Source organism: Haliotis rubra, unplaced genomic scaffold (assembly GCF_003918875.1).
Source record: "Haliotis rubra isolate DU_JTF1 unplaced genomic scaffold, ASM391887v1 Scf102, whole genome shotgun sequence".
Classification (NCBI taxonomy): Eukaryota; Metazoa; Mollusca; class Gastropoda; order Lepetellida; family Haliotidae; genus Haliotis; species Haliotis rubra.
In genome coordinates this window covers 1,498,714-1,525,633 of record NW_025764915.1, presented here as the reverse complement: position 1 = coordinate 1,525,633, position 26,920 = coordinate 1,498,714, and the positions used below count along the sequence as shown (strand labels likewise).

Sequence of the window (26,920 nt, the reverse complement as noted above, 5' to 3'; positions counted from 1 at the left end):
CATTTCACTTTCAGTCCAGCAAGGACATCAGACATGTTCTATACATTTTGTCATGCTCATTCATGTCTGTTTTCTGGAACATTTTATAGGGCCATTATCATGGTTAGGAGCATTTATATAGATTTATTCCACCAGAGTAAATGGAAGTGCATGAATATCAAATATATACATGATTGATTAGTCCTTATTACAACTAATATTAGATACGGACCTAACATTGATTAGCTGATAGGATCTCAACCTCATTCGTACAGAAATGTTGACATATCACTGGCTCAAGAAATAATAGTTTTGCTCTATTTCTGGACAGAAATATTGCTTTATGAAAACTCTGTTGGGATTTCAGGTTAGATTTCATTTTGCAAGATGTGATAAAATTGATAGGGTTGTCAGGCTTGGTGACCCCACTGAACATTTACTATTGTTTATATACATGCAAGATCTGTTGACAAGGTTGATCTCGATTTCTTAAACCATGTAATTTGATTGAAGGGTTGCATCCCTTAATCATGCATGGATCTGCTTATGGTTTTAATGCCAGAGTTGTCTCTTTTGTTTGTCTTCCTTCATGAAACTGGCATGCTGATAAAATCAAACCATTAACTATATTATCAAGCAGTAGTATAGCTGAAACCTTTCCCTTTGTTTTATTTGAAGTTTAATGTATATCTGTTCCATGCTGAAATAGCATTCTATTCAGAATCTAGTAGAGTGTATTTTTCATCTGTTAGTGTGAACTGTATTACAATTCTCTCAAGTCTTTGAGAATGATAGGACTATAGTCATCATCGCCATTTGCTCGTAAATAGAGTTGACGCCTATCCTCACCATTGTGGGAAGAGTCCAATGAACACTGATGTATTTGTGGGGGCTGAGTGGGAGTATTGACGAACAAGTTGGGAACTAGTCACTCCAGGACACAAGCTAAATGTGACAAGGCAGTGAGAATATACTATTGATAGAGGAATTGATCTGCTTCGTATAAACACATTGTCCTATATTGATCTGGTGAAGTGTTGGACATAAAACCATACTTTAGAATGAATGACTTAGGTAGTCATTGTGTAGTTTCACCTGTTTCTTATATATTATTTTGGTTGAGTAAGTTTTAAATGTTGTTGCTTCAGTTACCAAATGTGTATTAGTTAGTCAGCAGGAAATGAACACTCTCAAAATACTTATTCTGTAACATATTGCTGGAATGTCTGAATCTTTTTGTTATATTATTTGACAAAGTGGTGGTTGTGAATAGAAATGTAATTAGAGAGTAGTCAAGATTATGAGGAATCTGATGATCTTTTCAACATGTAACTCTTAATTTTTCCATAACAGGACACTAAACAAAATGTCAGAAACGTAGTCAAATTGGTGTTTTTTGTAATCCAGTGACGTTGTTTGACATTTCAAGTCACACAACCCTTGAACTTATTTATTGACAATGTCTATTTCAAATCTATTGACATCACTATCAAAACCTCCCTTTCCCTACCAAATGTTGTTGGTTTGTTATTTAATGCTGCTCTCAGCAATAGTTTAAAGAGTAAAGGTATTATTTATGAATGTGATATATAAATCTGAGTATGTAATATATCCAGTTTGTCTGCAAACTGATGGGAGTGGTTGGCCTTGACTTTTTGTTGGAACAATTGCTACCCAGGTATCAGCGGTATTTTTTAACAAGTCATGTGTCAGATGCATTCATGCAGCTGGTTTCCAGGTGCAAATAAGTCGGTGTTCTGCGCACTTACTTGGAAAGTGATAGAAAAAGTGATCTGTTTCACAGAGGAAATGTCTCTAAGTTTACAGGATAGATATTTGCACTTGCTTCCTAATACCATCTCTTGTTAAAGGTTTACCAAAGGCTGGTAGAATTTTAGGTTTCTTAGATGTTATCAGTATTTCAGGAAGAAAAATGTTACTGTTGTTTTACATGGTGTGGATTGCTTTGTATGGATGGGTGAGAGTGTAATGTTTTCCTAGGAACTTCGTGCTGTGATTTGTATCATGTTATGTCCTAATGTACTACTATAATGTAGCTAGTGATGGTTCATATTGTCAAAAGTGGCTTTTGATCAGAAACCTGCTTTCCATCATGATTATACAAATTTTATACCCTAAGGCATAATGGTAAGCTGCGTTCTGTTTGACTATTTCTAAAGTGATCAGGATTGATGAGGTGGTGTTTTTCATTGATTTTCTTGTAATGAGGCAGGTGCTGGACCCCAGGTACATTTATTTAACATTGGATGTAGAATAAAAACTTCATGTGTCCTAATTTAACCATGGATGTAACACGGATATAGAAGAAAGCAAGGTCTAAAGTTGGCCATCATTATACAGACAGGAATAGAGTTGATTATACTGCTTGCAAGACCGTAGTTGACATGTTTTGTACAGGAGCATTATGGTATGAGATTGTTGTTTTATATAAGAGTCTTAGTGACGTAGGAGGAAGTCTAGCTTCACATCAGGGATGACATTCTCTTTGAAAAATATTATTCAGGATTTAGGTTTGGAAGGTTTTACCAAATGAGGATAATAAAGAAAGAAGCTTACTTGCAAACTGAAGGTCAGGGCTTGTGCTCAGGGCAGAGCATGTGGCTTCTCTCTTCAGACATGTATGGTGGATTGGAGGATTAGGAATGCTAGGGTTGACTATCAGAGCTGCTTTCACTGTGGTCATTGTTTTGCAGCATTAACCTACTCCATTGTAATAGTATTGCAATAGTTTTCAACTCATGCAATAGTTTTGTGATAGTATAAACCCGACATGTGGATTAATATTTATAAGTCAATGTGATAGAAATGAATTAAATTGTGCTGACTGTTTCCTCCCTGTCATTAATGAAACCAAAGAGAAATAACTCTAATATGACATGTATGTAATCTTTGCAAATTCACATGCTACAATTCTTAAATTTAACCCTAAAATGTAAGTTTTGTTATACATGTATTTGAAAGTAATGGTGACTGTTGAAAATTTGAATGTTACTATGAACAATACTACTGTCATGTTTAACTTCCTATCACTGTATTGCAATTGTAGGGCAGACAGTTGCAAACCATATGTAGTTATGTTTACTTAAAATGTTGAAAAAATTCACATAATGGATATGTAGGTTAGCATACTTAACATAGGTTACTAAAAGCTATCAGGTTTAAAACAGTGTCCTTAAGTAATGAAAGTTGTATGATTCAAACACATGGCTGTAGCTCCCTCATTGTTTATTGGACAGTAATTGAACATGTGTCAGTACTACTAGGAGAAAGTGAAAATTCAAATGTCAAAGGAGCATGTTCTTCATCATGAAATTATGCATTGTCAGAATAAGCTGTCATTAGGCTGCACTGTTGGCAAGGTGGCAGGTGAGATTCTCACCATATCTGAATAGAAGTAGTACAAAACACTATTACTTATTGTAAATGAAGTGTTTGATGAACACAATAGCCACTGATTAAAGCCTCAGGGAGTGCTAGATGGCAATTAGGTCAGGAGTTACCTCCCTTGTTTCTCCTGCCCTCTCTCATAGTCTTGGATCAATATCTGCTATAGATTCAACCAGTTTCTGCCAAGCCTCCCTACATTCTATGAATATTGAATGCAACCTCAGCCTCATTGTAATGGCGGCCATGTTTAATTGACTGACGTTGGTGCGTTGGTGGAAGTCAAGTTTTCCGCCATTTGTGACAGATCGACATCCAGTGCAACAGACTGAAGGATTCTAACGTATTTCACAACTCAACATATTTCAGAGGTGCCAAACTAAGCAGGAAACTAAAGCTTGAAGGTATGGACATAATTTATTCCTGACTACAGCCAGGATGGGGTTATATATGCTGTGTTTTCTGTATTGCCATATGTCTGAAGATTATGTGTCTAGGTCTAGTGTTTGTATTAAATATGACATTGAAGTAAATCTGAATATTCATTACAGGATTGTTTTAGCTATATTTCACAGTTATAAATTGTTTGAATAATTTCATACATATAGACTAGTTGATTGAAAGCTAGTAGATTTGAAAGAAATGAAAAATGACATTTGCTTCAGGTACATTTATGGTAATCTTTTCAATGAATGGGTCATATGTGTACAAGTTGTTTTCTAGATCCATGGTTATAGCTCATAAATACATGTAATTCAGCTACAGATTGATTGTTAGATGTTCTCTGTCATTGATACACAATGTTGTATCTGTTGGAAGGTAAATCTTTCAAATGGGCACCGTTAGGGTAGGCTTGTAGTTATTGTGCTAGCTTGTCCCATTGAAGGGCTAGGTTCGATTTCAACATTGGTACAATGAGTTAAGCCCATATGAAGTATCTCTAGTGATGATGTTGATAGAATTTCGTTGACAATGATGTGAAAACTCACTCACTCACTCATGCTATGGGATTCCAGAATTGGCTCTTTGTTCCATATGCTTGTCTGAGCTACTAACCTGCCGGTGGTTAGGATGTATGACCTGCCTGGCTCTGATGCATTGAATCTTTGCTCATGATAATATCAGCCTTGGTATTCGTATACCATACCTATTAAAGGGTTATAGAGAGTTATAAAACTGGAATATTGCTGACTGCCTTGTCACTGTCATACTGAATATCAACTTATTTACTTCACTGGATGTGTTCAAGATGTATATTTTATGCATATACACCAGGGTATCTGGTTAATATTACATTGGAACAAGGTTTATAAATCAAGAGATCATAGATAAAAACCTCTGGAACATAAATGAACAGGTGAAAAAGGGTGTGATTTGAAGCTAAATTATTGTAAAACATATTGAAAAAATAAAATATATGAATAGAATCTTAATGTACAGTGTTATTCCTTTTTTAAATGTTGGATCTGTGTACCAAGTATGATTTGTACCCCTGTATACTCCGCTGAGCCCCCGATACCCACATGGTAGATCACCTGAATACTGTGTGCCAAAATGGTGTTTGCAGCTTCAGTAGCTCTGACCAAGCAATAAACCTTCAGGTCTCAGATGTTTGCCAGTCCACCTATGTAATAACAAAAGGTGAAGCAAACAAGCTGATATGAAGTCCCCTGATCAGAGAGTATCAGTTCGACATGATGTTCTGGTAAGGTTACCCACATCATACACGTTATGTCATGTAGCCAGAGAAGTGGATGAGCTCAAGCATAGAGCCAGGACACTGGTTAGGTTGAAACATATTTTTTCACACAGTAAAGTTACAATAATAGTGTTCACGAATAGTGCCTGACCCTCTGACAAATCCGGGCAGATTCGCCAACGGTCCGATAGAACTGTACAACCTGCCGGTCCCAGTGTCTGACTGTATATTTCACAATGACTTTGACTGAAGTTCTTATATATGAGAAGTGACACTTGTTTGCTGTTTATAAATCGTATGTTTGTTAATAATTTCAATGCCAGTTATAAGAAATGTTAAATCTGTAATGTGTGTTAAATTTTATTCTATGGGTCCTGTGAATTTTCAATGGGTCAGACAGACATCTGAAACTTACAGGACCCAATGTCCTGTTACTTTGAAACACCATTCGTGAACACTGCAATAAACATTGTATGCCTTCTCCTTAAAAATTTACATAGTACTACTAACATGCTTGAAAATGTTGACTAAAATAGGTAAAGCATGGCAAAGGACTTATAAGGTATGTGTAGACTTATGTGGAAAGCTGTCAAAGTCAGTCCCTTCACCTATGTGTACTGCTGTACAAGTAAAAAACATGTTCATTGTGAGAACACTTGACAGATGTTTAACAATAGTTGAAACAATAGTAGCAACTATTCAGTATATAAACCCTATATTATAATGAGGCATTACCTCGGATAAGGGACAAGTTACAGATGTCACCTTGTTATACTTATGTAAACCAAGAAACATGGCTTCTGTATTCTATTTTAATGAGAGGATTCTGGATTTTTCCTTCACCTGCTTCACATGTAAAGAAAATATTAGATAAGACAATGGCTGGCATATTATCCTGAGTGTTGGTTTTTCTGTGAGCTATATGCTGGGTATTTCACACATGTTCCCATATATTGTGAGAAAGTATTGATGAGTAATTTCAGCTGCGTGTACTTTGTGAAGCATTCATCAACATGTCTTCACTTCAAAGTGGAAGATTTTACATCACCAGTCATTTAACGTTAAAACCTGTATAACCACACATGTTAGACAGTAAAGTCTTTATTTGGAACCATTCTACACCAAATATTGTCTTACCTTCTCTGATGGGACAGGAATATGATTTCAGCTGGTTGAGATATGTGACTGCTTATCATGTTCTGCTGTCAGTACTTGGCAGATTGGTATTTATATCACAGATTGATTTGCTTTAAAGTAACATTGTGAAATATCTGTTACAAGTGTGTATTAGATTAACAGTAGGCCTACATTGTACCTCGTGTTTCCTACAGGTTTTTGAAGGTTCTCCTTGATCAATACCATACTGTGGCAGCTTCTAACTGATCTCGATGTGCAGGTGCCCATTGTTCAATATTCAACAGAGGCACCTTCCAGCTGCTTTCATTGTGCAGGTGCCCATTGTTGAATTTTCTATAGGGCACCTTTTATCTGCCCTCAAGATGCAGGTGCCCCTTGTTCATTATTCAACAGAGGCACCTTCCAACTGCTCTCGGTGTGCAGAAGGCCATTGTTCAAGTTTCTATGGGATATCTACTAACTGCTGTTGATGTGTATGTACTGCTTGTCCAATTCTCTTTAATGATATGTACAAACTGCTCTCATCGTTCCATATTTGTTCCGGGGCAGTTGGGTGGCCTATTGGTTAAAGCGTCGCTCTTGATGCTGAAGTCCCTGGTTCGATTCCACACATGGGTACAATGTGTGAAGCCCATTTCTGGTGTCCGCCGCCATGATATTGCTGGAACATTGCTAAAAGCAGCGTAAATCTAAACTCACTCACTCACCATATTTGTTCTATCTCAAGTGTTCCATATGTTACAGGGGCACCTGCTAACTGCTCTGTGTAACAGTAACTTTTTCCCCAAGTAACTTTTGCCAACTTAACTTAAGTAATTGAGTAGACAGGTATTCCTAATTCAATTTTTTGCATATCAACATAACCAAACAGCACAGATGACTGCTCATTACATCAATCACTGGTTAGTCTAGTTCAGATGAATGGTCACCTACCCGTGTTACTATCCCCAGTTGACGTCTTCTACATGGGGGCGGTGGGGTAGCCTAATGGTTAAAGCGTTGGCACGTCACGCCGAAGACCCGGGTTCGAATCCCCACATGGGCACAATGTGTGAAGCCCATTTCTGGTGTCCCCGGCCGTGATGTTGCTGGAATATTGCTAAAAACGGCGTAAAACCAAACTCAGTCAGTCAGTCAGTCTTCTACATGGTTATCACTAGCCTTCCTTTTATGTAACCTCACATGGGTACAATGTATGAAGCCCATTTCTGGTGTTCCCCGTCACGATGTTACTGGAATATTGCTAAAAGTGGGGTAAAACCAAATTCAGTCAGTCAGTCCTTATATGTAAGATGAGGTAAGTATGGCAGATGATTTATATAAGGTAGCATCATTTGAAGTCCCTAAATCATGACCAAATAATGTCATGTGTATGCAGTGACAGAAATGCAGTCCAAATGGAGTTGTCACTGATTTTGTAATAAACTGCACTTCAAATCGTTTTCTGTCCAATCTCTTGAGTTTATTGGTGTATCTGTGCTTGCACAGCTACATTATCAAAATTCATGGTGTCCCATTCTTTAAATTAAACATGGAAAGGATCAAAGTAAGACATTTTTAACATATGTTCAGTTAAGAAGTTTACAAGTTTTTTGTATGTGAAGGTATGTTCTGGGTATTGATGTACTAATCCTAGACTGAGTCATGACAGCTGAAGGTAACAATTACATGTAGGCTGCACACACTCTTCTCACCACCCCAGACCCTCCCACATTAGGCTTTTGCTATCATGTCACAGACACCCATTGAGGTCATTCCTGTAGTAAACTCACTTTGATTTCAACCAATGTTACAAAGGGCTCACTAATGTGAATCAAAACATTGACTGTTGTGCTGAGGTTGAGTATGACCCTGTGAAAAGTTCAATACACAACCTTCTGGCAATTTATATGGCATGCCTTTGACCTTCTCAGTATGGAGAAACCCCTATAATATGCTATTTTTCTGTTCAAGACCAAATCCTTGTATGAACAGGCTGATACAATGAAACCTGTATCATGAATGAATACAGTATATTTGGTTATCATCAGATTATATTAGTAATTATTGCCTTGTTTGACTTCAGTAAAATGACTGAGATGAATGTGCAGCTTTGATTGCTCCATTGCAGTCATGTCTGATTAGACCACAAACGATATGTGTCATGATGATTCATTGGTATAATGCTTACCAACAAGAGGCAGTCAGTCATTTCTTTCTATGTCATGAGTATTGTGATAGCTAAGTGTTTTGAATTTAGTTATCAGGCTTCTTTTATTGTTTCTTAAGTTGAACTTTCCGTTTTGTTGTTTCACATCAATCTTGCAAACGATGTTGACCGAAATGGTACAGACTCCATTGTGGTTGGTATTACATAAAATTTATAACCTCATGAACCTAATGTAGTGGAAGGCATTAACACAGTCTTATAGGCTTGGCACTTTAACATATCCTCACTTCATTTTAAATGAAATCAATTGTGAGCAAAGGAAATATAGGTCTAGTTCATAGTAAAGTTCTTCATGAATAATGAAATGTCCGAAGTTCTGACATTTGAAACCACATTAATCTGGCATATGGCTTCACTGTTATCTTTGTATGTGTCTACAAGATGAAAAGCTGGTCATGTTTGGGGTGACAGCTGGTGAACATATATACAGCAACTCTCACATGATGGTGACCGTAAACAGGGAAAATCAATGGTTTCGTCATTGCCCTGCTATTTCAGAATACCTATGTGGTATCTACATACTGTATTGGAGTTGCCAGCTAACCTCGTCCCCGGGCTTGTGCAGTGAGCTCACTCAACCTGGGACTGCCCATGCATAGCTTCACAGTTCTCTCTCGACCTGCATAGCTGGCAGTTTTGGATTCGTATCATTGTATTTGAATCATAATTTCAACAACTGAGGTAAGCTATGGTTATTCATGGATTGCTGACATCTTCTTTGTAAAGAGATTGACTATATGTGGAAGTATTTTGTTATGTCACAGATTATGGTTGTTATTATGTTGAGATATTTTGATCCATATTATCCAGGATACGGGTTGTTCATTCATTTGAATGTACATGTTACTGTATACTAACATCCCAGTCTGAAAACAGATCAGTCTTGTTTGATGTTATTTGTATGGTGTCCAACTGCTCACATGTTGTAAAGTTCAGTCTAATCCACTGGTCAGATTAACTAAGGATGATTTCATTTTGATATAACACTTGATATAAAGTATGGGAATGATGATGTGGGGGAGTTCACTCTCCAGTGTGAGGAGAAGGACACTGTCAACAACCTCCATGTATCTGTAGTATGTCCGTCTTCTTGAGAGATTAACATTAGCCTTAATCCTGAGTAATGATGTGAGCTATGTTGAGGCTTGCGAGTGTAGAAATTGCAGACCTGGTCATTAGATTTCAGTTCTTAAAATTTGATCTTTGCAGTTTGTGAACATTTGAACAACAGGTATTTATTGCTAAACAATGAAATGACAGGTATTATAGCTCATATGAAAGCAGCATTTGGGTAAATCCTTGTCCTTGAGACTTGATTTACATTTCACTAACAATATGGGCCAGGAATATTTTTATACTGTTTTTCTATGTCCTGTCATCAAAGTGGACATGATGTAAGCAGTAATCTAGCAGATACTTGAAGTGGATGTAGGCAAGTTGGAATGTTCTAATCTGTACATTAAACACTTTGTTCCGTAATTTCTTCAAATCATGATATTTGGGTAACAGTTTATGATTCACTTTGACCCCATTGTTGAAAATTGTCCACATTGACATCACTAAGTCATGCATGGAAAGGACAGCTGAAAAGGAAATAGCATAGTGTAGTCTGAGTAACCACCATTGTTTGTCATCCACATTCCACAGATTAACCAGTGGGTATCTGGGTAAGAACACAGGTACCCAGCAACCTATGCTTATAGGGGACAATTAAATGAAGAGGGTGGTCAGGTTTGGTGACATAGTTGATATCATATCTTCATAACCACAATTGCATGAATCAGTCCTCGTGACATCAATCACTGGATTGTCAGATGCAGACTTAATTATGTACAGATTGCCATCATAATATTGGCTGTAATATTGTTGAGTGTTACTTTACATACAAAAATCCAAACTAATTTAGATGAGGATGACTTTCACCATCTCAATATTTTGTATAGCACAACATTGTGCATTTCGAATGCTTCATGCTGAGTTCTTACTTTTACAGTAATAATATTGCCCTCTGATAAAATGTTTGTTCACTTAATAGTATTAACAGTAACATTATTGCTAAAAAGATGAGATTTGGGTCAAATAAGAATGTATTGAAAATATTTGAGTCTATATTTGTTTTGTTTGAGTGGCATGCTAGACGTTAACGGTATAGAGATGACAAAACTTTATGGATGTCCATTGTGAAAATAAAGAAGTTGATCTTCCATATAGTTTTGTCATCTCTATATTTAAATTTGTTGTTTGTTAACTCTTTGATATCCGAGTGGCTACATCAGAACATAGAGATGAATAAGAACATCACAAATGTAAACAACATAGAATGTCACACTACCAGTGAATACAATGCTCAACAATTACCTGTCTCAACAGATGTGTATTGCCATTGAGCTGTGCCACATCATTTGGTTATGGATGGCTGTTCTGTTAACAGTTGAGTGACTGCTGAATATATGACAAGGTATACACTTTTCATATCTAGTGACAGTTAAATCATTTTACGACCATGGTGTTTTTCATTATTTTCTAGGTAAGGCATGGCTTAGTGTGCTCATCTTTGCTATATGTGATTTACAGCAAGCTTGTTCTGTAGGATTGACATGTTGCATTTTATGGAATATTTATACTTTTGACCTCACCATGTCCTTTTACCTTCATGTGCCCTCATAAATTTTAGAATATTTTATATTTGACATCTATTTAGGATTCAATTTTAAGAATGTCATTTTGGCCCATTATTTGGCCATTAAATTCATGTATCAATGTTTAATTCTGTATACAGTGAGCAATTCTTTTGTTCCAAACTAAATGGTTTGACATTTTGTTGTACATTTTAATGTTTGTCCTATTATGCCTGTTGACCTTTATGTAGGCCTTGACTCTAGCAGTGCATCAACATCTTTTCCTATATGGTATAGATATATATATGGGACCATATGTTATGATAGTATATGAGTTTAGTGGATTTAACAGTTTTATCTGGACTGTTTCTATTCTTTGAACTAGTTGCCAAGTTTGTAGATTGTAGATGATCTTAATTTTATATGTTTTGTTCCTCCAATATTCCAGAACATTTAGGTGCTTTACAAAGCTGTGTAGCATTATTTAACCTTTGGAAGTCTCATAATTCAGTCAACAGATTATTCATCTTATTTCCACTTCAGTGTTATTGTTACTTCTGCAAAGTAGTGTGTGTTATCTGTGCACATTGTTATTCAGCTGTTTCTATTGTTATCCATGCTTCTGATCAGTATACTTGTTTGATGGCCTCTTGACGTGCAGCTGGCTGGGTCTTCAATCTCATTCACCTTGTCTGCAAAGACAGTCATTGACTTGCCCACTATGCCATTGCAGATGACCAAATTTGTGAGATAAGTAGATTTGGGGACATTTCCATGGTCATGGGAGATTGAATTTGTAGCAACAGGGTCTATTGCCATGGCATCTAACTAGGTTCCAGTCACCACAACCACTGGCAGTAGTTTTAGCATTTCTTCATTTCTGAGAAGTCAGCTCAGGACGTGTGAACAAATTTGCCTGTCTTGGATACTGTGGATTAAGCAGGGGCTGTTGACATATTTTCTGATTCCTGTTCTTTGTTGGAAAGTCCAAAGTCAAGATATGTTACTTCCAAGTTTACGCGTAAGTGTTGCTCATAAGTATTTAATTACAAGAGCTCACATGGGGATGTATTCCGCTGCTTGTGTTGATACAACTGACAGAGTGTTATCTTCAAGGAGATTCCAAAGATGCCAAACATGCTTGTATGTGGACTCCAAATGCTGCCCACCTTTGTGCTGTTACGCTGTATTGCTTTATCTGAAGTATGTTATCTAAGCGAGTACATTAACCACACTCTCTGCAGTTGTAGTTGGGAAGGTGGATTGGTAGCCTGTGTTTAAAGACTTGGCTCCTACATGTTCTTGTCCTCCATTCTTAGTGAGGACAATGGCAATAGCAATGTCACAACACTGTTTGCATTCACTGAGAATTGCTGTTTTTGTCTCAGAAAGATATGACTTGGATTTGTTGAAGGTGTTGTTTCATTTGCAAAGGCACTGTGACTTCATTCCAGAAGTGACCTGGTTTGGAAAGGCTACCTATCACAAAAAGGTATAACTCTACAAGCCTGGTTCTAAGCATCTTAGATTTTAGTGTTATCATGTAGACTATTATTAGCTGCTATTACTGGACATAACAGACAACATGTGACATTGAATGTGACCTTGTTCCCTCTGAAAAAAACCAAAACCAACACAAATTGTTTGTCTTTAAAACTCCAGTTAGTCAACAATTCAGTCCACATGCATGTAACAGTACTATCCTGTAGGGGAAATCATCTTTACAACTTGTTTCCACCATTTGGGTGGCCAAGTAACAATGTTTGTAGGCAGTGTGATAAATCATTGTTTGAATCATGGACATCAAGGACATTTGTTCCTTTTATTTCAGTAGTTTGTTACAAGATATCTGCCACTGAAGCCTGAAAGATACAAGATTTGGCTAATTATATCTTGGCCACAAGCATAGCCCTGTTGTGAAGCTTGGCTCACAGAGACTGCCAGTTTCACAACCACAGTGGTTTGGCTTTGTTGCCCTTCAAGGTCACATTCCCTCAAAGGAAATTTCAAAGAGTTAGATGCTCAAGAGAAAATTGGGCGTCTTATCAGTGTCTGAAGGACTATCATCAATACTGCATATGGTTAATTGCTTCTTTGTTGCCTGTCAGGCAAGGATAGTAAATCACGTTCAGATGAATCTGCGTCCTCTGTGGGTGGGAGTAAACACATTAGCAACAGCAAATTATGTATGTTAAGTTTATGTGGAGTTAAGAATATGATGTATATTTGATATTATTATGTCTACTAAGGTAGTCTAGTGATATTGAAGGAGGATGATAAAACATGACCACCATGGTTATTTTCCTGACTGGTAGCTATTTCAGCTGGCAGTATCTTGTTGTTGTGACTTGAGTCTTGGGTCACTGAAGTGTGTAGCTGGTGTGGCAATGCCTAGGGGTAATGGTTTTACAGAAGCTTCACACGTTAACAGAATTGATTGATGTTCTTGACACTGACGTACATGTCAACAATTTTGTTGTCCGAAACCTGTTCATTGAAACTTGTATTTTCTCATGTTTTTTTCCTTGGGTGTTATGTTGTGTAACAAAGTGTAGTTCACATTTGGTGCTTTTATGTAATTAGTGCAGCTAAAGCATTGGACATAGCAGTAGGATGGTATCGATAGAAAATTGATGACCTGTTTTGTATCTTCCACAAAGTGCTCATAATACAGCAGCACTAATACTTTCAGTCAACTATTTAATGACAAGTCAAGAGTTTTAAAATACTGCCTTTTCAATATTCAAATGATTTCAATATTGCCTTGAAATTGGCTTATTTTTGTCTCTATTTTTGTATGAAGATAACATCAGTACACACTATCTTAAGTTATTGTCCTTATTAATATATACTTAATATCTGGTATCCTCATCAAAAGTTAAACGATGTAGACATTTCTGGAAACAATTCTTAACGTATACAATGTCACTCGTGATGCAGAGTTGGCTCTTCGAATCAGAAATGGTGCCTGCTGACCACTAACAGGACTTTCACCAGTGGGTGTTCGGGCTTGTTGTCATGATGCCATAGCTGTCTGATCCTCGAATTAAATATGAAGGTCTGTCGATCACATGACCATAACAGATGTTTTCAACAAGGGAAAACATGTATTCTGTTTTAAGTAGATGCTGAAAATACATTGTTTTCAGTTCACGTGACTGAATACCAAGAGAGTTTATCCTGAAACTATGTGGCTGCAGTCATGTTTGGAAACCCATTAATGGCCAGTTATCAGCCATCTTGTTTGAAAATGTATTGCAGTTTGGCATACAGCTTTTGCAGGATTATTGATAATGACCCATTCTCATTACAAATCTAGGGGTGTGTTAGGTTGCTTCGTTGTTACAGGCCTGCTTGTCTTCAGCTTGTTGTTTAGAGGTAGCGATATTAGGTGGGGAATAATCAAAGTGGGTATATAATTGGAAAACCATATGTTAAAACGATGCTGCACACTAGCCTGCCACTAAGTGTCATTAAGTTATTTGCTGACATTGGGGATTATTTCGCAAAGTGTAGGAATTTGGGTATAGGATATAGGAAGAAATAGTGAACAACAGCAGGTCAGTTTTTTATACTAATAAATTTTGCACTGGATTATATCGAAATGCGTGCCATGCATCCAACCGTCACATTTTATTTCCAGAGCAGATCTTGAAATCCGTACGATATTTCTTCTCCAAATGTGGTGTAGGGATAGGTCTTGTGGTGAACTGGTGCCTTTCAGTATTTTGTGATTTGTTTTTAGATTCCGGAAATATAGTCAGTGCTGTTTTCCAGGGCAGATATTGTAAACCATATAATATTTCAGAAGTTCGTCAAAATTAGGAAAGATAGGTCTAGTGGTGAACTGGTGTCTTTTGTTCTATTTCCCTGTATCTCTGCATCATTTTTTCTTTACCTCACTGTAGGTATTTGTACTAGAATATGGATAAAGTGTTATCAGATTATGACTTTATAAGTCAGTCGAGCTACAGAGCATTGTGATACCAAGTTGTGCATTGTACAGTGTATATAGGCCTAATGGAATATGGTTGTAAGCACAGACCATACTGTTCATACATGTGTTAAATGTTTTATTTTGTTACCTATAGTTTCTTTTCAGTTTGAATTATGCAGTAATATGCTAACATCTAAATAATAACTGCTTCCAATATTTCATTGTTCCATTTGATTGTGTGCACTGGAAAACTGTACAGGTAGTTGCTGTGTTTTTTAAGTAACAATAGTAGTCAGCCATTGTGGTCACGATTTGTCATGAAAACCATTGCATCAGAATGACCTTCACGTTTTTCAAGGTTATATTGTATGTGGATGTTTTTTATCCATTATCACTTAGCTTTGTTAACTGTGTCTGTGGCAGTTGGGATATCTCATAATATCACCTAGCTTTGTTAACTGTGTCTGTTGCAGTTGGGATATCTCATTATCACCTAGCTTTGTTAACTGTGTCTGTGGCAGTTGGGATATCTCATTATCACCTAGCTTTGTTAACTGTGTCTGTGGCAGTTGGGATATCTCATAATATCACCTAGCTTTGTTAACTGTGTCTGTTGCAGTTGGGATATCTCATAATATCACCTAGCTTTGTTAACTGTGTCTGTGGCAGTTGGGATATCTCATTATCTCTTAGCTTTGTTAACTGTGTCTGTTGCAGTTGGGATATCTCATTATCACTTAGCTTTGTTAACTGTGTCTGTGGCAGTTGGGATATCTCATAATATCACCTAGCTTTGTTAACTGTGTCTGTGGCAGTTGGGATATCTCATTATCTCTTAGCTTTGTTAACTGTGTCTGTTGCAGTTGGGATATCTCATTATCACTTAGCTTTGTTAACTGTGTCTGTCTGTTGCAGTTGGGATATCTCATTATGTCTGTGGCAGTTCTTAGCTTTGTTAACTGTGTCTGTGGCAGTTGGGATATCTCATAATATCACCTAGCTTTGTTAACTGTGTCTGTGGCAGTTGGGATATCTCATTATCACTTAGCTTTGTTAACTGTGTCTGTGGCAGTTGGGATATCTCATTATCACTTAGCTTTGTTAACTGTGTCTGTGGCAGTTGGGATATCTCATTATCACCTAGCTTTGTTAACTGTGTCTGTGGCAGTTGGGATATCTAATTATCACTTAGCTGTGTTAACTGTATGTGGCAGTTGGGATATCTAATTATCACTTAGCTTTGTTAACTGTGTCTGTGGCAGTTGGGATATCTCATTATCACTTAGCTTTGTTAACTGTGTCTGTTGCAGTTGGGATATCTCATTATCACTTAGCTTTGTTAACTGTGTCTGTGGCAGTTGGGATATCTCATTATCTCTTAGCTTTTTTAACTGTGTCTGTTGCAGTTGGGATATCTCATTATCACTTAGCTGTGTTAACTGTGTCTGTGGCAGTTGGGATATCTCATTATCACTTAACTTTGTTAACTGTATGTGGCAGTTGGGATATCTAATTATCACTTAGCTTTGTTAACTGTATGTGGCAGTTGGGATATCTAATTATCACTTAGCCAAGTTAACTGTGTCTGTGGCAGTTGGGATATCTCATTATCTAGCTTTGTTAAGCTTTGTTAACTGTGTCTGTGGCAGTTGGGATATCTCATTATCACTTAGCTTTGTTAACTGTGTCTGTGGCAGTTGGGATATCTCATTATCACTTAGCTTTGTTAACTGTATGTGGCAGTTGGGATATCTCATTATCACCTAGCTTTGTTAACTGTGTCTGTGGCAGTTGGGATATCTAATTATCACTTAGCTTTGTTAACTGTGTCTGTGGCAGTTGGGATATCTCATTATCACTTAGCTTTGTTAACTGTATGTGGCAGTTGGAATATCTCATTATCACCTAGCTTTGTTAACTGTGTCTGTGGCAGTTGGGATATCTAATTATCACTTAGCTTTGTTTACTGTGTCTGTGGCAGTTGGGATATCTCATTATCACTTAGCTTTGTTAACTGTGTCTGTGGCAGTTGGGATATCTCATTATCACCTAGCTTTGTTAATGTTAACTGTGTCTGTGGCAGTTGGGATATCTCATAATATCACCTAGCTTTGTTAACTGTGTCTGTGACAGTTGGGATATCTCATTATCACTTAGCTGTGTTAACTGTGTCTGTTGCAGTTGGGATATCTCATAATATCACCTAGCTTTGTTAACTGTGTCTGTGACAGTTGGGATATCTCATAATATCACCTAGCTTTGTTAACTGTGTCTGTGGCAGTTGGGATATCTCATTATCACTTAGCTGTGTTAACTGTGTCTGTGGCAGTTGGGATATCTCATTATCACGTAGTCTGAAAGGCTGCATTTCCACTTGGGTCTTTAAATCGGATGTGTGACTTTGATGGATTTTTCTATTGCATAGCCATATATATAATGGAACAGTTATATCTGTTTGTTGTTAAATGCTTCAGTCTTCAGTGTTTTAGTTACATCCCAGCAGTCTCTAAGTGATGTGAGCCCTGACCTTACAGTCCAGTTGTTGATCTGAGAAATGGCCACGCAGATTGATGACATTCAATCTTTCAAGCCAGAGCTTTACAATATGAACCATACTAAGCACCTCTTTCTACAAGTGTAGGTTACTGTACAGCTACAAACTTATGACTGAAACAAAAATAACACATTGCCATCCGTTGTGAATACTTTAATATATTTACACTATGTTCCTCCATCACCAATGGTGACTAACCGATGTCATTGATGTTAGTAGCCTGTCATAGTGTACTGAACTCATGCTTCAAAAATGTGTTAGGTTTGACGTGTGACAAATAGATCATTTACAATGTCCACGTTTGATCAGAAACGGTCAAGATATTGAACTGGGTTTTTTTTATCTTTGTCTGATTTATGTTAATGAGAGAGCATCTGTGCAAGTGAACTTCTTTCATTTCTGCAGATACTGTCATTTATTGCATGTCGAATGCTTCAGCAATGAAAATTAAATTGATGTAAAGTCATCTGAAACAAAGCATTGTCTTCTTTCACGAAGAACAGACTCATTGGTGAAGTGGATAGTGCACACGGCTGCAGAGCAAAAGATTGGTAGTTTGATATTTAACCGCATTTATCTCACCTGTGCTGACTATGTATGACACAATCTAACCTCAGGGACGTATGTGTTGCAGCTTAGAGTAATGGGAAGGCTTCAGTAGGCAGCTGCGAGTCTCGGGCAGGATCAGTTACCTCATATTGTGTAATGTTTCGGTAGCAAGACCTATGCTGTTCATGTCTAAATGCCACTCCTAGAATACAGAACGATGAATTGAACATGGGCATCACAGCTTGCACACATAGCAACCACAGCTTGGATACTGGAAGGACAGCTCGGCAAGAATTCTGATGTGTCAGCTCAAGCTCTTAGTAGGTGTTGCATCTCAGTGGCAGAGTATGTGTGAGAAATGATGAAATGTTTCTCAGACATGTCAGACATATGTTGTTAGCACACTTGGTCAGGTGAGGATATTCAGCCATACTGATCAAAATGAAGTAAGTCAAATATTGACATATTTGGGAAATTTTCTTTTTGACAGAAAATGTGAACTTTATTAACAGGTCACATTTAAAATTTGAATGAGTGAGTGAGTTTTATGCCGCTTTTAGCAATATTCCGGCAATATCACAGCGGGGGACACCAGAAATGGGCTTCACACATTGTGCCCATGTGGGGAATCGAACCCGAGTCTTCGGGGTGACGAGCGAACGCTTTAACCACTAGGCTACCCTACCGTCCCTGAAATTTGAAGTATTCAGGCAAATGTTTTAATGTGATTAGCTTAAGGTTTCCATGGTCATGCTAGAATTTTCCTTGAACACCCAAATGTGAGTTTCATATTTGAACATAAGTCAAACTGGATAGCCTATGCTTAGCTCTATGTGCAATTAAATCCAAGTGATTCTCGTTGAAATGGATATAAAAGGAAACAGCTTATGATGTAGTCCATTATTGTGAAGAAAGGATGATACAATCAAACTTACATCTGTCTTAGTTTTTTTCTTTCAAGCATACCTTTGACATAAATATTTTTTAAGTCCTTGTAATAAGAGATAAACTACTAATATACTGTAATAAGAGATAAACTACTAATATACTGCAGTGAGAAGTGGTGTATTCTACCTGTAAGAGCTGTGTGTTGTCCGTGCTTCAGTGTGACCAATGTGCAGAGTGTAGTTCACAGACACTTGGTTGAGAGCAGTCCATGGAAATGTAGGATATCATTACTGCTCTGGCTTGCCTGACAACTGATGACCATTCAGGCTTGGAGATTAGAGCTGTGCCGGTTTTACTAATGATGTTACCATTGACTTCACTTAGACAGGTTAAGTTGGGATAGAGAGAATTCAAGAAGGTCATGCTGAGTATGTTGCACCAAGTTTAAGAAGAAACCTTGTTCTAAGTTTAATACAGATTCTTCATGATTTTGGTTTTGTAGGTATTTTACTTCATAGCTATGAACATGTTAAAAACCAAAAATGTTGCCTAATAGCTTGATTTGGGCTGAAATGAGTTGAGATGACAGTACATCAACATTGATTAGTGTTTGTTGTTTTCTCTTAATCAGATATGTTAAGAAGTTCCTCCTTTTACAGGTCTAACTGAAGCATATTTGATTCATGAAATGATGCTTGTTCAGTTATCAAAATGGCATCACGCCAACATCAGCTGAAAGCGTAGTGAGTTTAATCGGGCTGTAACGATGCATCATATCGTCTGAGTCTCCGATAGCAATTAGTCATGTTAGAAACAAAAAACTATCGTGGCATATAGAGTATGTGTGACTATCCACAGATTTGTTCACTTTGATTTAGAGTTATCCGCCCCTGTTACCTCTTAAACCAGCATAGCAGCAAACCCGGCATGCGACTCGGGGTTCAACTTGTTTTTATTTCATAGAAACTATAAATTCATTTGGCAAATGACTTCAAATGAGACAATTCACAGAGAAGAAGCTATAGTATTGGAAATAGTTGGTCGCAATAGTATGTTGCAATAATCTATCACTATCGCGATAGTTGTTTCCCCTTAAATAGTCACCCCTAGAGTTTAGTGAAATAATGTAGCGTGTGATGACGCCAGCCCGGCAGTGTAATTTCCTCCTCAAGCAGCAGGACACAGATCAGTGCTGAAATACCAATCAAAACTCTGTATGAAGTTGCAGCCAATTTACAAGTGATCCAGCAATCAATTTCTACACCAGTATTTTTGTCCTTGGGTCAATTCTAAAATCAGAGAACATATGGTCTCTACTAAAATGAGCTGAAGATGAAATGAACGTAAATCATGTGTGAAAAGCTACGTTTTTCCTTAATGGACCTTTAGAATACATGCATAACAAAATTACCCGAGGCTTTGTTGTGTTAATATACCTTTTCTGGAGTTGACTTTCGGTGTAATGTAGTATTAATATACTGTGTTTGATTTATATGCTGTTTTTGTGAGAAACACTAAATTAGTTCAGATTTGTTCAATGCCAGTAAAGGGTACTTTTTCTCAGTACTCATGAAATTGATGACGAGATATGAACAATATACAAAATATGCCATTCTTACTCCCTTGTATACAGTCAGAATGGTGCAGGCAAACAAGTGAGTGCTAACACTCTCAGGAATACCACTCCCCACCTTTCAGGTGTGTAACCAGCAGTGCTACTAATGGTATTTATGGAACAGTGTTTTTCACATGAGTCATCAATACTTCTCTGTGACATCTATATAGGAGATAGGTTTTGCTGTGTTCTCTGCATTATAGGGTCGGCCTTTAGACATGGTTCCGGTTGTTTGTTGTAAGTGGTGACTGAAACAGGATTCATGTACCGGTAGATGTCATTTGGAAGGGATTTGAACATTAATGTTCATTTCTTAGGTTTTTTTTAGCTGATGTAATGTGTTATACTATGAGAGTGGGTCTTTGATATTGAGAAAACTTGAGCAGTGCAAATTTCCTGGCCAACAGTGTGGTATATTGATGGTTTGACCACTATGACTTTTACACAGTCTAGCATATGACATTCTTGACCACGTGTGTGTTTTGTATAAAATTTGTTTAGTCCCCTGAATTCACCCAGTGTGTATCATTATTAATGTGTAATGTTTCAATTTCAGATGGCCTCAGCAAATGACTCCAAGTGGCAGAAAGATGCGGCTGACCAGAACTTTGATTATATGTTTAAATTGTTAATCATCGGCAACAGTTCTGTTGGTAAAACCTCCTTCCTCTTCCGATATGCAGACGACTCCTTCACGTCTGCCTTCGTCAGCACAGTCGGAATTGACTTCAAAGTCAAGACAGTATTCAGACAAGACAAGAGGGTCAAATTACAAATATGGGTAAGTGTTAGAACATCTTATTTTGTTGTATCATGTTCTGAGCGTTACATCTTGTCCGTAATGGATATGGGTTCTGTTACTCCAAGATTAAGCAAGAGTGCTGGATAATAGAATGGCTACCAGTTGTGGGCAGTGCTGTGATTGGACTTGGAAGATTCTTAAAGTTCTTATTTTGGAACTCTGACAGTATGGGATATATGTTATATCAGGGCTCAATTGAGCATTTAGAGTGAGTGAGTTTATTTTTACGCCGCACTCTACAATATTCCAGCTATATGGCAGCCAATTGAACATTTAGAACTTGCACTGGTGCAACCTGAAACTGCAAAATGCAACTTATATTTATACCAACTTTAAAATACACCCAGTGCATGTTAATACATTTCTGCTAAAAGAAGAGAATGATGAGGAACTGACTTGGACTAATGGCTCTGATGACTACACATCCAGTGATTGAATGACTGTTTAGTGTTTCTGTTCATGTCATGAAACTGTATGAAGTAAGATGAAGTGATCTTGTCAAACCAAGAATATCTTGTTTATAATGATGTTCTAAATCAATACCAAACTCAAGTATTATTACAAATTATTGTTATAAATACTTTCACAATGATTCTGTTCTGTGTCCCAGATTTGCAGTTGTTGTAATGAACAAAGTTTTCTTGTTGTGAATATGTATGATGACTTTCATATTCATTTCTGAAAGTCTTGCTCTATGCTTAGATTATACAATTCCCACCTTGTCATTCAGTTTGTCAGCAATGAAATTTGAAATCCATCCATCGTTTGATCTAATCATGAGTGAATTAATGTGGAAGTCTGAGAAGGATATGGCTGTCTTCAAGGCTGCCAGTACTGACTTGTTACCAGAATCAAGGACAACAAATTGGGAAAGGAAGAGCCATATTTTACAGTACCCATTTTTATCCTTTACTTTACTTGGTATCTAACTGATTTGAGATCAACAGGCTAGAAGGAAAGGAATGCCTAAAAGTAGATGCCTGTATTTCTCCCTTTCTTTGTCAGATATTGACTATTCTCACTGACGTTTCTGTGCCTACATATCACTAAGTTATTTATGACACAGTCTCTGTAACCTTGCTAGGGTGTGTCATGACTTTAATTCAGTATTGATTCATCTCAGCAGATAGGACTTGTATCTGTGTAATGCTCCCACACACAGTAAACGTAGTGAGTAGCATCTGGCCCTGTCACAAACTCTGGGGAATACAGGCCATTACAGCTTTATTGTAATCGTGATGTACTTCTTTCCAATTCTAGCACTGGGAGAAATAGAATGAGTGGAATTATTTCTGGAACCACTGTTCTGAAGATTGTTCAAGACAAGAGACATATTTTTAGAAAGAGACATATTTTTAGAAAGATTATGTTAGTGACAAATAGATCAGTGGTTATTCTGAGGAAGAATACATCACCACTATCCAATAAAAATAGGAAGTGGGATTCAGGTTATATATGTATTAGTTCGGGCATTAAATCTGCCAATGAGACGTGGATGCTGGGCTGGCGCAGTTTGGTGGTGCTGGTGATCTATACTTCAGTATCACAAAGTTTTTTTGTTTTTTTTATATAAATAGGGTCCATAAATGATGCAAAACGTCCTCGTCATTTTCCATGAGGAATATACCTTTTATTACATTCGAGAATACATTGTGTTATTTTTATGTCAAATTTCAAAATTCTCTTTGTGGTAGACAACATCCTTGAGAGTTACCAAGTTCAATATTCTGAACCATCATGTTGACTAGATCATACATTTTACTGGAAGTAAGGTTGTGGTTTAGAATGCTAAATGTGTTAACTGGATGATCACGACTTTTCTTAATTTGAGGGATTAGTGTCAGGGATGTTTGAGATGTCACCAAAATCAATAGTAAGCTCATTAAATCAATGCAATATTCATAACTATGGCTGAACGCATTGACGTCATAGGTGTAATATGACACGCACCTGAAAACTATCTACAGAAGGAGTCTCTTAATACTAGATAAATATTATATGGACAAAAAATGATAAACTCAATATATTTCATCTCGGATATATCTGGAATATTATGTGGGTGGAGATACATGTTTTTCTTCAATTAGATGTATGCAAAAATAGTTGAATAAGAATTTAGATATCGATTTCTGCTCACCATCAACCCATATAGCTCTAAGGTACACAAGAAGATTAAACTAAGAGAAATTATCTCTGTAAAATCAGATTAGTTTCAATACAGCCAAATCCTACTTCTTCAGACATTGATTTCAACAAATGGAAAGTGCAGCCATTGGCTTTGTGGCTGTTTGAAGGTGTTTTGTCTTATTCTTGTGAACAAGCAGCATTGTTGTCAAACTATTTGTCATGACAAGCCATTACCAGTTTCATCTGTGATTATGAATATATGTTGAGTTAGTGTTAAGACAGCTAATGACCCCTAGCTGGCAACTGTCAGCCTCTTGCCATCATGGTCTCAGCATGCATGGTCATTCATTTGGGATCATTTCCAGGCATGTATTTGTACCCTTTTCAAAGTATTCCACGGCGGTAAATCTTGTGGCTAGAATGAGATGATTAAGTGACTTATTACTGGTTACATTACAACGGTGCTCAGTAACACTCATTAGAGCCATAATTGAGTTGGCATGGCAACACGGTCACCTTTGTCATTTACACTCAAATGATGAAATCAATGTAGTTTTTTTTCTTGTCCAGTGTTGTAGCCTTGTTTATGAAGGACTGAACTATGTGTAATGGAAGTAATAGATAATAGATAATTGGATTAACTGAAAACAAGATCAGTTACTATCAAATACTATTAGGACAACTGAGTGCCTATTTGTCAATAACTGTCATGTTAACCTTAGTGAACCAGGGTCAGAAATATAGGTCTTTGTGTCCACAAGGAGCTTCAGAGAAAACAATACCTTGTTAGTATAGCAGATATTTGAATTGTATCACTTAATTTGTTTCTCCTCTCCTGTCTTGTTTTGATTGATGGATGGGTCGTAATAATTAGTATTTGGCTAGTCTCATCTGGCATGTTATATTGTTCTTGTACACTTTCACATAAACACTGTTAGAAATTAGGCACCTTACATTGTATTCTAATTTAAAAGATCCTAAATATGTGTTCTGTTCCATTTTTTCTGATATTTAGTTTTGAAAACTGCATGCTTGTAAGGACAGAAAATCTGTCTTAGACTTTTTCTATAAAGGTGACTCCTGAGCAAACACAAACTCATCATGTAAACTAAAGCTAAGTTATTCCCATCCAAAATGATTTTTTGCTTGCCATTCTAAGGCAAAATTGCAGATAAGTTCGTGCATAAAACCGAAAGGCCAACATTTGAATGACAGCTAATGGTATAAAAACATATATGATAATCTAGTGATAAATCATCCAAACTTGATATGGCAGTGGAGGGAGCTGTGTATTGATTCGGTCTGCCTGTGTGGGAATCCTGAGGAGAGGCACAGCAACGTCTGCCTAACAAGAAACACCATCATCCAACACTACGGCATGGCAACCTGGCTCTTGCTGCAGGGAAGCAGATCTTGATCATGACAGGGAAATGTAATTAGTAGGCACTTGCTTTGTAACTGGGTGTGACATAGGACTCACATTGCGAAAGGTTTCATTGAACATGCTACTGAACATTTCTTAGAGGGCAAGTTTTTATGCTTTATGACTTGCAGAGAATTTTCAAATATAACTGCTGCAGCTATCTGAGGACAACATTGTGTTTTCCTTCACAATGTTCTTTTTTGGTACAGTTATGATTTTCAGGGATTTGGGCAACACCTGATCATTCAGCGTAAGAAAATATTCCAAATACCCAAAATGTGTCATGAAAGGAGACTAAAATGGAGATTATCAGCACACAATGGCTGCTGAATATTGGTATCAGGTGGTATATTTAACTGTAAATATAAGGAACATTTTAATTCTAAAGATAGTTCTCTTTTTCAAGTCATCAAAAACCAGGTTTGAGTTGTTACCATGATCTTTGACCACATAGCAAGTACGAAATCAGATATGACAAGAAAGTGGTGGTTCTTATGTATTTGTCTGGTCATGGTATAATACCTGTTATTAGTTGCTCTTCAGTATGAGATGAGGTATTGATCGGTCTTCACAGAACTGACAGGATCAAAGATGAAGAAGCCATATTTAGAGTAAAGGAAAAGGCTCTTACTGAAGTCCAGCTTCGATTGTCACTTTTGCGTTATACACATTTTTGATGAATGGAGGAAGGTTGCTAGAAAGAGATATGGTTATTTCAGTACAATTTTGGTTGCAGACCAATGAGTCTTTCAGAAAATAGGTAAATCCTTGAAGTATTTCCACAACATATGATGATTACTTGATCTTGATGTAGGAGACTTCATTTGAACATGATTATTGTCCACTTGAATATTTTAAGGTTGGAGGGAAACCAACAATATATCAAAGTCATTGATCTTTCACCTGGTGTTTTCTGTTGTCAAATGCAGTAAGATAGGAGCGTGTTCTCACTGTAGTTGTAGTACTTCACCAGCTTCAAACTCCCTTATGATGATTTTGAGATGATGGCGAGTATATGTCTGCCGCTCAGTTTAACTCTTCTGTTTGGCTCTCATCCTTAACAAGTAATTACTGACATGTATCTCACTGTAGTCAAGCCACGATTCCAGACTGCTCCAACCAGATAAACATCCTCAAATTTTGCCTCGATATAATGGCAATCACAGTCCTATGAAGGAATCTCCAGTCATGCAGTTGGCTCCAGCTATTGATTTTAATGTCTCAGAATATCAAATAAATTCTTGTTCATTGCATGATAAGTTTCTGCTCATAGCTCCTGATATGTCAGGTCTGTTTACGTATTCTGTGGAATCGATCGTTGGTAGATAGAACTGTCATTATGGGTCATATCTGTCCTAACACCAGAGCAGTGTGAATGTCTTGGCAACAGGGGAAGTAGTGTTTCATCCGGTCAGCCAGTCAGAAACCTTGAACCCCATAAACATGGTTAATTATACCTGGTTCCTTGATGTATGTGTATAACAATGTATGGTTTGTAGCAGAGGGAAATAGAAGGTGCATTACTGCATCTGAAGACGTCCATGTCCTCATGCAATTTCATGAGTGCTTGACGTTCAAAGGTTTATTATTGAATATTTACTGAAATGATTTCATTAAGAGTGCATCAAATCTTACCAGGAGTATGTTCTAGTAAAAAGACAGTCATGTTAAAGATGGTTTTGTAAAACCTTGTTGTATTTGTAGACAATGTGATTCATTGGCAGATTAGAAGCCATGTTTAATCATACAGTCTTACAATGTCTGAAGCCCAATTTGTGGTCAACTGCTTAAATTTGATATAAGTGGCACAAGACAATACTTGCACAGACTTGGATTCAAGGGCACCAGTAAGTAGGACCTGTATTTCTGGCAAATATCTCACTCAGACTCTGTTACTATTACACTATTTACATCTGCAAGTGACAAGAGGAATTTGTGCATCAATGATAATGAGCATTCAGTTAAAAAGTCTGGGTCT

At 37.2% G+C, this 26,920-nt stretch overlaps 1 protein-coding gene across 7 annotated transcripts in view; it reads left to right on the top strand.

Annotated features, from left to right (window-relative positions):
* Positions 1-26,920, top strand: part of LOC124270307 (ras-related protein Rab-3) — a 72,063-nt gene that overhangs the window by 27,005 nt on the left and 18,138 nt on the right. For 5 of the 7 annotated variants that reach the window (XM_046705396.1, XM_046705367.1, XM_046705360.1 and 2 more), the window contains one exon: positions 21,147-21,371. In XM_046705396.1, the coding sequence (XP_046561352.1) occupies positions 21,147-21,371 (225 nt within the window). Of the gene's footprint in view, positions 1-3,605; positions 3,789-9,001; positions 9,111-21,146; positions 21,372-26,920 lie in introns of those variants that run through there. The other 2 variants (XM_046705381.1, XM_046705388.1) reach the window with 2 other exon arrangements.